General features: G+C 33.9%; 1 protein-coding gene across 6 annotated transcripts in view; it reads right to left on the reverse strand.

The window, feature by feature from the left end:
* The window catches only part of SCAPER (S-phase cyclin A associated protein in the ER), a 422,176-nt gene that overhangs the window by 243,982 nt on the left and 165,252 nt on the right, over positions 1-12,942 (reverse strand). For all 6 annotated transcript variants that reach the window (XM_041742633.1, XM_041742638.1, XM_041742635.1 and 3 more), the window contains one exon: positions 12,462-12,598. In XM_041742633.1, the coding sequence (XP_041598567.1) occupies positions 12,462-12,598 (137 nt within the window). The remainder of the gene's footprint in view (positions 1-12,461; positions 12,599-12,942) is intronic.

Raw genomic sequence — 12,942 nt, forward strand, 5'->3', positions numbered from 1 at the left:
TTGACTTACTATTTTTTGACCTTACCAGAGTGTAAAAGTGATACATAATCAATAGAAACTGTATTTCTCGTTTTGAATTTGGATCTTTTAAGAGATCCTGCTGGTGATACGTTGTATGGTCCTCTCAGAATACTGGGCAGGAGCAGTGAGCAACAGCTCCCAGTCATCCGCAAGATCAAAAGGGTAAACACCCAATATACTTTAAACCATTCTATACCAACTATACTACTCTTTTTCACATTCACTACTACATCCAATAAACTCAACGCTGTATTATAAAATAGGCTTTGTGTTAGATTATTTTGCTCAACTGTAGAATAATGTATGTGTTTTGAGAACATTTAAGGTAGAGTAGGCTAAGCTATACTGTTTGGTAGGTTAGGTGTATTAAATGCATGTTTAACAATATTTTCTATTTACAATGGGTTTTTCAGGGCATAACCCCATCATATGGAAGATCTGTAGTTGAAATCATACAGTATGTAGCCTTTTTAGATTGGCTTCCTTCACTCAGTGTTATGTATTTAATGTATTTCCATGTCTTTTCATGATATCATACATAGCTCATTTCTTCTAACTGCTGAATACTATCCTATTGTCTGGATATAGCCAAATTTATTTTATCCATTCACCTGCTGCAAGAAACCTTAGTTGCTTAAGTTTTGGCAAATACGAATAAAGTTGCTTTAAATATCCATGTGCAGATTTTTGTGTGGTCATACTTTTCCTCTCCTTTGAGAATACAGAGGAATGTGACTGTTGGTCAGTATGGTAGAATTATGGTTGCTTTTGTAAGAAACTACCAAATTGTCATCCAAAAGTGCTATATCACTGTACATTCCCACCATCAAGAACGAGAGTCCCTGTTTCTCCATATCCTCGCCAGTATTTGGTATTGTCGGTGTTCTGGATGTTTGGCCATTCTAGTAAGTAGGTAGTGGTATCTTGTTTAAATTTGCACTTACCTAATGACATATGATATGGAATATATTGTCACATGCTTATCTGAGATGTTCATTGTCTTGGTGAGATGTCTGTTAAGGTCTTTGGCATTTTTACTTGGAGTTTTCATTTTCCTATTGTAGAGTTAAAAGATATTTATATATTTTGGATAACAGTCATTAATCCAATATTCTTCAGCAAATGTTTTCCCCTCAATCCAGGGCTTGTCTTTTCATTCTCTTGATGGTATCTTTCATATAATAGTTTTTCTTTTTTTTTAAAGATTTTATTTATTTATTCATGAAAGACACAGAAAGAGAAAGGCAAAGACATAGGCAGAGGGAGAAACAGGCTCCAGACAGGGAACCCGATGTGGGACTCGATCCTGAGACCACGGATCACACCCTGAGCCAGGGGCAGGTGCTCGAGCGCTGAGCCACCCAGGTGTCCTTAGTTTTTCATTTTAAAGAAGTTCAGTTTATCAATTCTCCTTTCAAGGATCATGCCTTTGGTATTGTAATTAAAAAGTCATCACCAAGCTGAAGGTCATCTAGATTTTTTCATTATGTTATCTTCTAGGCATTCTATGGTTTTGAGCTTTACATTTAGGTCTATCGTCAATTTTCAGTTAATTTTTGTGAAAAGTATAAAGTCAGCGCCTTGATTCATTCTAAGCTTGTAGATATCCAGTTGTTCAACATCATTTGTTGAAAAGACTATCTTTCCTACATTTATCATCTTCATTCCTTTGTCACAGGTTAGTGGTTAGTTGATTATATTTATGAAAGTCTATTTCTGGGCTTCTATTCTTTGCATTGATCTATTTGTCAATTCTTTTGTGAATATCTTACTGTCTTAATTACTATAGCTTTACAGTAAGTTCTGAAGTCTGGTAGTGTCAGTCCTCCAACTTTGTTCTTCTCTTTCAATAGTGTGTTGACTATTCTGGCTCTTTGCCTCTCCATAAAAACTTTAGAATCACTTTGCCAATATAACTTGCTGGGATTTTGACTGGGGTTGCATTAAATCTGTAGATCAATTTGAGAAGAACTGACATGTTGACAATATCAAGTCACTGCATTTATAAACATGAAATATTATTTCTCCATTTCTTACTTTTAAAAAAATTGAGTATAGTTGACACACAATGTTAAATTGGTCTCAGATGTACAACTACCATTTTTCTCTTTTAATAGGGTTTTAGAGTTTTCCTATACAGATCTTATACATATTTTGTTAGATTTATACCTAAGCATTTAATTTTGTTATGTATGTATCTAACATACATATTTTGTTAGATTTATACCTAAGCATTTAAACTGTTTTGTTTTGTTTTTATTTCAAATGCTGTATTCACTGCCAATATATAGAAAAATAACTGACCATTGTGTATTAACCTTGTATCTTGAAACTTTAATATAATTATTAGTTCCAAGATTTTTTTGTCAATTTTTCGAACTTCCTATGTAGATAATCATGTCATCTGCAAACAAGGACAGTTTTGTTTCTTCCCCATCATTCCAAGGACACTTTTTATTTCTTTGTCTTGTTTTCTTGCATTAGCTGGGCTTCCACTACAATGTGAAAAATGAGAGGTGAGGGGGACCCTTGCCTTGTTCCTGATTTTAATGGGAAAGCTTCTGGCTTTTCCCACTAAGTATCATATCAGTTGTATATATATATATATATATATTGTAGATACTCTAAAAAGTTGAGGAAGTTCCCTTCTACTCCTAGTTTACGGAGAGTTTTTGTTGTAATTATGTGCTGGGTTTTGTTTTGTAAGTTTTTTTGTTTGTAAGTTTTTTCTGCATCTATTGATATGATCATGTGATTTTTCTTCTTTAGCCTTATGGAGATGATGGATTATATTACTCGAACCAGTCTTGAGTATCTGAGATGTATCTCACTTAGTCATAGTTGGGATATACACCATTGTTGGATTTAATTTGCTAAAATTATTTTGAGGATTTTGGATATACCCACAAGAAAGATTTGTCATCGTAGTTTTCTTGTCAGGATCCTAATATCTAAATCTTTGTCTGGTTTTAGTATTAAAGTAATAGTGGCATCACAGAATGAGTTAAGAAGTATTCTTTCTACTTCTATTCTCTGAAAGACACCATGAAGAACTAATATAATTTCTCCCTTCAATGTTGGTAGACTTCACCAATGAACCTATCTGGGTCTGGTATTTTGTTTTAGAAGTTTATTAATTATTGATTCAACTTCTTCAATAGATATAAGCCTTATTTAAATTGTCCATTTCTTTGTGTGAGTTGTGGCAAATTATGTCTTTTAATAAATTGGCTGATTTCACCTAGGTTATCAAATTTGTGAACAAAGAGATATTCATAATATTTATTATCCTTTTAAGGTCTCTAGGATGTGATGTCCCATCTTTCGTTTCTGATATTTATTTGTGACTTTTTTTCTTAGCCTGACTAAAAGCTTATCAATTTTATCTTTCAAAGAACCAGTATTATTGGTGTCAGTATTGCTGATTTTCCTTACTGACTTCTTCTTTTCAATTTCATTAATTTCTGCTATAACATTTTTTATTTTGTTCTGCTTATTTCAGACTTAATTTTTTCTTTTACTAGTTTCCTAAGGTGAAATCTTAGATGACTGATTTTAGATCTTTCTTCTTTTCTAATATATAAATTTAACTCTAAGTACTGCTATCATTGCATCCCACAAATCTTGATAACTTATGTTTTCATTTTCATTTAGGTCAAAATAATTTTTTAAATTTCTCTTGAGATTTCTTCTTTAACCAATGTGTTAATTAAAAGTGTTTTCTTGAGGCACCTGGGTGGCTCAGTTAATTAAGTGTGTGCCTTTGGCTCAGGTCATAATTCCAGGGTCTTGGGATCAAGACCTACCTGAGGGCTTACCTGCTCAGAGGAGGTCCTGTTTCTCTCTTTCCTCCCAGCTCATGCTCTCTGTTACTATTTCTGTCTCTTTCTCAAGTAAATAAATAAAACCTTTTATAAAAAAAAAAAAAAGTGTTTTCTTAAATCACCAAGCATTTGGGGATTTTTCAGTAGTCTATTAATGTTTTCTACAGTAATTTTATATGGTCTGAGAACAGTCACTGTATGATTTCTATTATTTTTTTTCTTTTTTTTTAATTTATTTTTATTTATTTATGATAGTCACAGAGAGAGAGAGAGAGGCAAAGACACAGGCGGAGGGAGAAGCAGACTCCATGCACTGGGAGCCTGATGTGGGATTCGATCCCGGGTCTCCAGGATCGCGCCCTGGGCCAAAGGCAGGTGCCAAACCGCTGCGCCACCCAGGGATCCCGATTTCTATTCTTTTAAATTCATTAAGATGTTTTGCAGCCTCAGATGTGGTCTACCTTAGTGAATGCTCCATATGAACTTGTGTGCATGCTTTCTGACAAGACACTAGATATAGTTCTTTCTTTGGTCCTCTGTAAGTATGTCATTTTTTAAAACTCTGTCTTCTTTCAAGATTCTTTTTATCTCTGTTTTTCTGCAACTTGAATATGATATGCTAATGTATCATCTGGGTTTTTGGGGGGAGGTCATTTATCATTATTGGTATTCTCTGAATCTCCTGGATCTGTTGGTTTGGTGTCTGAAATTAATTTGGAGAATTCTCAGCCAACATTGCTTCAAATACTGCTTTTCTTCCTTCTGCCCTACCTTCTCCTTCAGGTATTCTCATTACATATGTTAAATGTCTTGCAGCTGTCCCACAGTTCTTAGATATTACATTTTTGTCCCCTTCACCTATTTCATTCCTCTCTCTCCCCCTCCCTGTCCCCTTTGGCAACCATCCGTTTGTTCTCTGTATTTGTGAGTCTATTTCAGGGTTTTGGGGAGGGAGGGACACTACTTAAAAAAAAAAAAAAAGATTTATTTCTTTGAGAAAGAAAGAAGAGCAAACATGCATTTGCAAGAGTGGGAGGGGAGGGGAGGGGAGGGGCAAAGAGAGAAGGAGAAAAAGAATCCTTAAGCTGCTCAGCATAGAGCCTGATGCAGTGCTGATCCCAGGACTCTGAGATCATGATCTGAGCTAAAATCAAGAGTCCAATGCTTAACCGATTGAAGCCACATAGGTACCCTGGGACAGAAGTTTCTTTTGCAATATTCTCAAGCTCAGAGATTCTTTCTTCAGTCATGTCCAGTGTGCTAAGAAGCCCATCAAAGGTACTCTTCATTTCTACTGTAGTTTTTAATCTCTAGCATTTCTTTTTGTGTCTCTCTTAGAATTTTCATCTGTTTAAATTGTCCAACTCTTCTTCACAGTCTACTTTATCCATTAGAGCACTTAGTATATTTATCATACTTGATTTAAATTCCCAGTGTAATAATCCCAATAACATCCCTGGCTCTAATTCTGATGCTTGCTCTATCTCTTCAAACCATATTTTATCTTTTAGTAAGCCTTATATTTTTACTTGACAGCTAGACTAGGTATACGGAACTGTTATAAATAGGCCTTTAGTAATATGGTAGTAAGGAATAGGGAGAGTATTCTCTTTTCCCATGATTATGTCTCAGTCTTTTATTATACTTCTATTGTGCTTCTTTACTATAAACTTCACAGGTGCCTCTCAGTCTCCTTTTTCCCTTCAGGTTGGACAGAAAGGCAAGAGAAGGTTGGAGTTGGGTATTTCCCTTCTCCCTCCCTTCCTTCACAAGGAAAATTAAAGGGAACGTATTTCCCTTCCCTCAAGTCCCTTAATTTTTGCTAAAACACCAGCAGATTAGGCTCTGATTAAACAGTTTTGCCTGAGGGCAGACATTTTTTAAGAACAGAATAGTCTGGTATATAAAAATGGCTCCCTATCCCCTTCCTGGAAGCAGAAACGCGATGGGATCTTTCTGTAACATTCAATGTAGTTTTGACTCTCAGTCCATACAAAGCCTCCAGCGACAGAGATTTTCTTATCCCAGGACTAGTTTCTATAGAAGTTTCTGCTTACAGGTATCTGATCTAGTAACCTGTGATTCTCTCTACTTTCCTGTCTGCCTTTACACTTTTAGGGGCCACAGTTTGCCCTGTTACTTCACTTCTCTTACGGATCTTAAGGATGGTTGCTAATTGTTCAGTATGTTCAGATTCTGACTTGTTGTTAGGATGGAGTAAGTGTTGACATCCAAGTTTCTTAACGTGCAGTACCAGAGACCATAAGTATAATGGAATTCTAAATGCAGCTTTATATTAGTAAATTCAATGACTTAGATCAAATGGATAAACTACTTGAAAGACACAAATTACCAAAACTAATGAAAAAATATGATTAGAATAAGAAATAACCCCAATCTTATAGAAATCCCTTCAAAAATAGAAAAGGGAATAGTTCTCAACTCATTTGGTGATGCCAATGTTCTCTTGATACAAAGACATTGCAAGTAACTACCGATCAATATATATCATAAACATAAATATAACAACCCTTCATAAAAAGTTAAAAATTAAATTCAACAATATATAGAAAAGACAATACATAATAAGGAAATGGGTTTTATTCCAGGAATATAAGCTTAATTTAATATTCAAAAATTAACACAGACTCCTCAATAAACTATTAAGAAACCAAATTCAACAATACATTAAAAGGATCATACTCTATGATTACGTGAGATTTATTCCAAAGATACAAGGATGGCTCAATGTTCACAAATGAATCAATGTAATAAACCACATTAACAAAAGGAAAAATTAAAATAATATTATCGTTCTGACAGATGCAGAAAAAGCATTTGATAAAACTCAACATCTATATAAGATAAAAATTCTCAATCATATGGGTATAGAGGATATATATGTGTGTGTGTGTGTGTGTATATAAACATAAAAAAAGGCTATATATGACAAGGCCACAGCTAACATCATACTCAATGATCAAAAGCTGCAAGCTTTTCTTCTAAGATAAGGAATGAGATAAGGATGCTTACTCTCACAACTTTTATTCAGCATAGTATTATAGTACTGGCCAGAGTAATGGGGCAAGAAAAAGAAATGGAAGACATCTAAATTGATAGGGAAGAAATAAGACTGTCACTGTTTGTAGATAACATGATTATATATACACACACACACAGATATATATATATATATATATATATATATATATATATATCCCTAAAGACTCCACCAAAACACTGTTAGAATAAACAAATTTAGTAAGGTCACACTACAAAATCAAAATATGGAAATATGTTGTGTTTCTACGCTCAATAACTATCAGAAAGAGAAATGTAAAAAGTAATACCATTTACAACTGCATCAAAAAAATAAAATATTGGGGATCCCTGGGTGGCGCAGCGGTTTGGCGCCTGCCTTTGGCCCAGGGCGCGATCCTGGAAACCCGGGATCAAGTCCCACATCAGGCTCCCGGTGCATGGAGCCTGCTTCTCCTCCCTCTGCCTGTGTCTCTGCCTCTCTCTCTGTGTGACTATCATAAATAAATTAAAATAAAAAAAATAAAATTCTTAAAAAATAAATAAATAAAATAAAATAAAATAAAATAAAATAAAATAAAATAAAATATCTAGAAGTAAATTTAATCAAGAATGTGAAAGACCTGTACACTAAAAGCTGTAAGACACCAATGAAAGAAACTGAAGAAAACACTGAATAAATGGATAGATATTCCATGTTCATGGATTGGAAGAATTAATATCGTTAAAATGTCCATAATGCACACTACTTAAACTACCAAAAAAAAAGTTCAAAATACACAAAGCAATCTACCAATTCAATGCAATCCGTATCAAAATTCCAATGACATTTTTCACAGGACTAGAAAAAATAATTTTCAAATCTGTATGAAACTACAAAAGAACCAAATAGCCAAAGAAATCCTGAGAAAGAACAAAGCTGGAGCTATCATGCTCTAATTTTAAACTATATTACAAAGCTATAGTAATCAAAACAGTATGGTATTGGCATAAAAAAGAACACATTGATCAACAGAACAAAACAGAGAGCCCAGAAAAAAACATGCATATATGGTCAATATATATACAATAAAGGAGTTAAGAATATATAAAAGGGTAAGGACTGTGTTTTAATAAAGATTATTTTAAAAACTGGACAGTCACATGAAATGCAAATGAAAGTGGAACACTATCTTACATCATATATATAAAAATTAACTAAAAATGGATTTTAGACAGTACATCATAAAAATCCTATAAGAAAACATAGGTAGTAAGCTCCTTTACATTGATCTAGGTAATGATTCTTTTGGATTTGACACTAAAAGCAAAGACAACAAAAACAAAAATCAACAAGTGTGAATACATCAAACTAACAAGCAAAAGAAACTGTAAACAAAATAGGTAACCTACAAGACGGATAAAATATTTGCAAATCATATATCTGATAAAAGACTAGTGTCCAAAATATATACAGGACTCGTACAATTAAATAACAAAATCTGATTAAAAGATGGGCAGAAGACATTTTTCAAAGATGATACAGAGATACCCAACAGACACATGGAAAGAAGTACAACATTACTAATCATAGGAGAAATGCAAATCGAAACCACAATGAGATATCAACTCAAACCTGTCAGAATGACTATATAAAAAAGGCAAGAAATAACAAGTGTTGATGAGGATATGGAGAAAAGGGAAACTCATGTGGACTGTTGAGATGTAAATTGGCATAGCCACTACGGAAAACAGTACAGATGTTCCTCAAAAAAACTGAAAATAAAAGTCTCATACAATTCACTGATACCACTTCTGGGTATTTACTCAAAGAAAATGAAAATGTTAACTTGAAAAAACATGTGCACCCAATGTTCATTGCAACATTATTTACAATAGCCAAGATACAGAAGTAATCTGTCCATCAACAGATGAATGGATAAAGAAAATGCAGTGTGTATGTTCGTGTATACATATGTATATATGCACATACATATACAGTAAAATATTACTCAGCTATAAAAATGAATGAAATTTTGCCATTTGCAACAACATGGATGGACTTTGAAGTGAAATAAGTCAAAGACAAACACCACATGACCCATTTTGATAACCAAAAAAAAAAAAAAAAAAAACCCAAAAAACAACAAAGCTCACAGATGAACAGATTGGTTGTTGTCACATGAGGGTAGGCAAAATAGTAGGGGAGAGTCAAAAAGTACAAACTTCCAGTTATAAAGTAAATGTAAGCAAGGCAACAAGAGTTGATAATACTGTACTGTTTATTTGAAAGCTACTGAGAGTAAATCTTAAAGAAAAAAATTCTATAACTGTATGGTGACAGATGCTAATGACTTACTGTGGTGATCAAAGCATCAAATCATTATGTTGTGCACCTGAAACTAATATAATGTTTTATGTCAATTATACCTCAATAATCAATATAGAGTTGTATAGTTTTTATGGGTGAACTGTATAGGATGTTAATATATCTCAATAAAACTATTATTAAAAGAGCAATATGATGAACTTAATCGATAAAATTAAAAGGTACATTTCAATAAATGCAGAAAAGGCATTTGAAAACAGAATATCAGCCTATGAAAAAAGTTCTCAGGAAACTAAGAATAAAAACAGCTTCCTCAACCTCATAAAGGGCATCTACAAAAAATGATAGCTAACATAATGCCTAAATGCTAACAGAGAGTATAATAGGAAAAGAAACCTTTTCAGCTAATACTGTTGGAACAACTGGTTACCTATATGGAAAAACAAACTTGGATCAATGCTTCATATTTTACCCATTAATTTATTCAAGATTAATCATAAGCCTAAATGCAAAAGATAAACTTACAAAGCTTCTATTAAAAAATACAGTTTCTTTTTACCTTTGTTCAGAGACCTTTTAGAACCCAAAACCCAAAGAGACACCATCACAAGAAAAAACCTTTGCTTATCAAAGGCTATCTTCAGGAAAATTTAATAGGCAATTTCTGGACTGCAAGAATAACTTTGCAATACATATATCTGACAAAGAACTTTGTAGTCAGAATATATAAACAACGCAAAAGATGACAACTCAATTTTTAAGATAGGCAAAAACCTTCAACAGCCACTTCATAAAGATACTAAATGGTTAAAAAGCACATGAAAAGATGCTCAATATATATATATAATTAGTCACTATGGAAATGCAAATTAGAACCACAATGAGATACCACTACATTCCTGCTGAAACAGGATAAAATTTTAAAAACTAAAAATATCAAGCGACTATTGGCAAGACTGTGGAGCAAGTGGAACTCCCACAGATTGCTGATCGAAGTGTAAAGAGTACATCATTATGGAAAATGGTGTAGCATTCCACTTCCAGGTATTTACCCAGGAGAAAGGAAAACACATGTATACCCAAAGACTTGAGGAGAGCTTGACTTACAAATGCCCAAAACTGGAAACCCATGAGTCTATCAACAGATGAATAAATGAAAATTGTAGGATATGCACACAATGAATATGTGCAACAATAAAAGGAATCAAACTACCTACATACAATAACACTGACATATCTAAAAAACAGTACACTTAGTAAAAGAAGCCAGCCACAGGGAGTTTGATTTCATTTGTATGCCTTACCAGAACAGGAAAAAATATTCTATAATAATAGAAAGCAGGGCAGTGATTATAAAAGGCCAGGGGTAATGAGAAACTGACTGGAAAGAGGCACAAAGACAATTTTTGATAGGGGTATAGATTACATGAGTATCTAGATTTATCAAAAGTCAACAAACCACACCGGATATCTCTACACATCACTTGAATAAATCACACTGTGATGAGGAATAAAATCTATAGATATAGCTAAGTATGCATAAAAAGGATATATATGCCAAAATATTAGCAACGGAATCATAGGTATTTTTTTCCTATAATTTTAAGAATACGTAATAAATTATCACTACCTATGTTTCAAAAAACAAACAAAACACGTCAAGCTCTTGAGGAAAGCCTCACGAAAAGGGTGACATTTGAGCAAGGACTTGAAGTAGGCAAGGGAAAAAGGTGTATGGATATACGGGAAGAGGAAATCTGAGGTTTTGAGAAGCGAAGTGACATGATCTAATTTACGTTGTAGTAGATTCACTCTGGCTTGAGTGTTTAGAATAGACTACAAGGAAGCAAGGGCAGAAACAAGAATCCTAGTCACAGAGCTTCAGGGGAAACAGTGAAGTTAGAGAAAGGTAGTCAAATTCTGAATATATTTTTTAATTTTTCCTGAATATATTTTAAATCAAAGCTAATATTATTTGCAGTTGGACTGGATGTGAGGCGTGAAAGAAAGAGAAAGGTCAAGGATGACTTCAATGGTTTTGGCATATAAAGCTAGAGTAGAGTATCCATTTATTGAGACAGAGAAGACTATGGGACAAAGAGGGGTTTTGGAGAGTGGGGTGAGGGAGAAAATAGGAGCTTGTGTCTGAGTAAAATTGAAGATATAAAATGGGAGGTCGTCACTAAGTAGGAGGATATTTAGAGCCACAGGGCTGGGGGAGCTTACCAAGGGAATGTGTACAAAGAGGACAAAAAAGAACTCACAAAAATGGGCTGGATAGCATTTCAGTGTCAGAAGGTCAGCAAGTTCTTAGCATAAACTAGAACTGAATGAAGGTCAGTAATACCTTCAAGTATACTGTGAAACTATTTTTAGAAACTTAGAGGATCACAAAAAAATACAATCAAAAAAGCCTTTCTGTTATTTGCTTAAATGAGTACTCTGCAAGTTTTTGCTGTTTCTGGAAGATGAAACAATTTCAATCTGAAATTGGAAACCATAGAGCAATAACCACCATTCACCTCCTAGAACTATATTTCTATAATCCCATGGGGTCAAGCTCCTCCAACTTCCATAACATTTACTAATGAAGGTAAAACAACGTATTTAGATTACCTTCCTCCAAATGGCAAGAATTATCCACTAAGGAGAAACTACATTTGTGTCCTGAATAAGACTCATCAGTCATCAGGTGATGCTCAAAGCATCTGAGATAATGATGTACTACATAGCTGTCTGATCCTCAGATGTTACTTTGGAGGCTGATGATAAACTGCAGGTCTGAGAACTCACTTTCCATTTCAAGATATTTCTTGAACTTTTTCTTGTTGTGACAGGCAACCAAATTGATTAAACCTAGGCAGGGGATTTGACACTACAGCCAGCAGACTTCTATTTGTTGATTGCTATTGATTTTCTTTGATGCTTCATTTAAAAATCAATAGTTGGAAAGAAAAATAGGATTAGTTTACACATATTTAAACATACTACTGTATGCTGGAGGAGGCACAAGTTTGGCAGAGCTTTGGCATCCAATTATAAGAAGAGCTCTTAACAGGTGAAAGCAAGGGCTTTAGATCGATAGTCAGTTTTCTTCCTCAATCAAAGAAAGTGGCTATAAGTTAAGCTCATCAATATTATTTTCAAGGCTTTCTTAAAGCAAACAAGTTTAAACTTGTGGGGGGGGCAGAGGGTCTTCCTTAGATCTACATTAAAAAAGGATATATCACTAACAGTTTTTATTTTGTTTTTAAGGATATTTAGAGTACCTGGAGTTCATCCGGGCTTTTATCTTTTTGGCTTTTTTTTTATTTTTCTGCCGCTCTTCTCCATCTTTCAAAGACTCTGGTAGAGCTGCACTTTCAACCACAACATCAATAATATACTTCTTTAAGGAAAGATGCTCCTGCAAGATAAATAAATAATGATGATGATGATGATGATGCCTGTTAAAAAACATACAGACTATAGTGAGTATAAAAGAGTATACAGATGAAAGTAAAAGTAATCTTTATGAAATGCTGGTTTTCACAATTGCTTTGGAAGAAATTGTTCTACTTAAGACTTCATTGACTTATCAAACTTTTGCTGCACATCAGTTGTGATGAATGCTAAAGATACTAGGACATATGCCTATTCCTCAGAACCACAGTGCAGAATAAGAGGGAAATATATATATGAACACACAAACACAAATCTACAATATCAACCAATAAGTGTCAATTAGGAAGAGTTCAAAAGGGAAACAAA

The sequence above is a fragment of the Vulpes lagopus genome, chromosome 2 (assembly GCF_018345385.1).
Source record: "Vulpes lagopus strain Blue_001 chromosome 2, ASM1834538v1, whole genome shotgun sequence".
NCBI classification, from domain to species: domain Eukaryota; kingdom Metazoa; phylum Chordata; class Mammalia; order Carnivora; family Canidae; genus Vulpes; species Vulpes lagopus.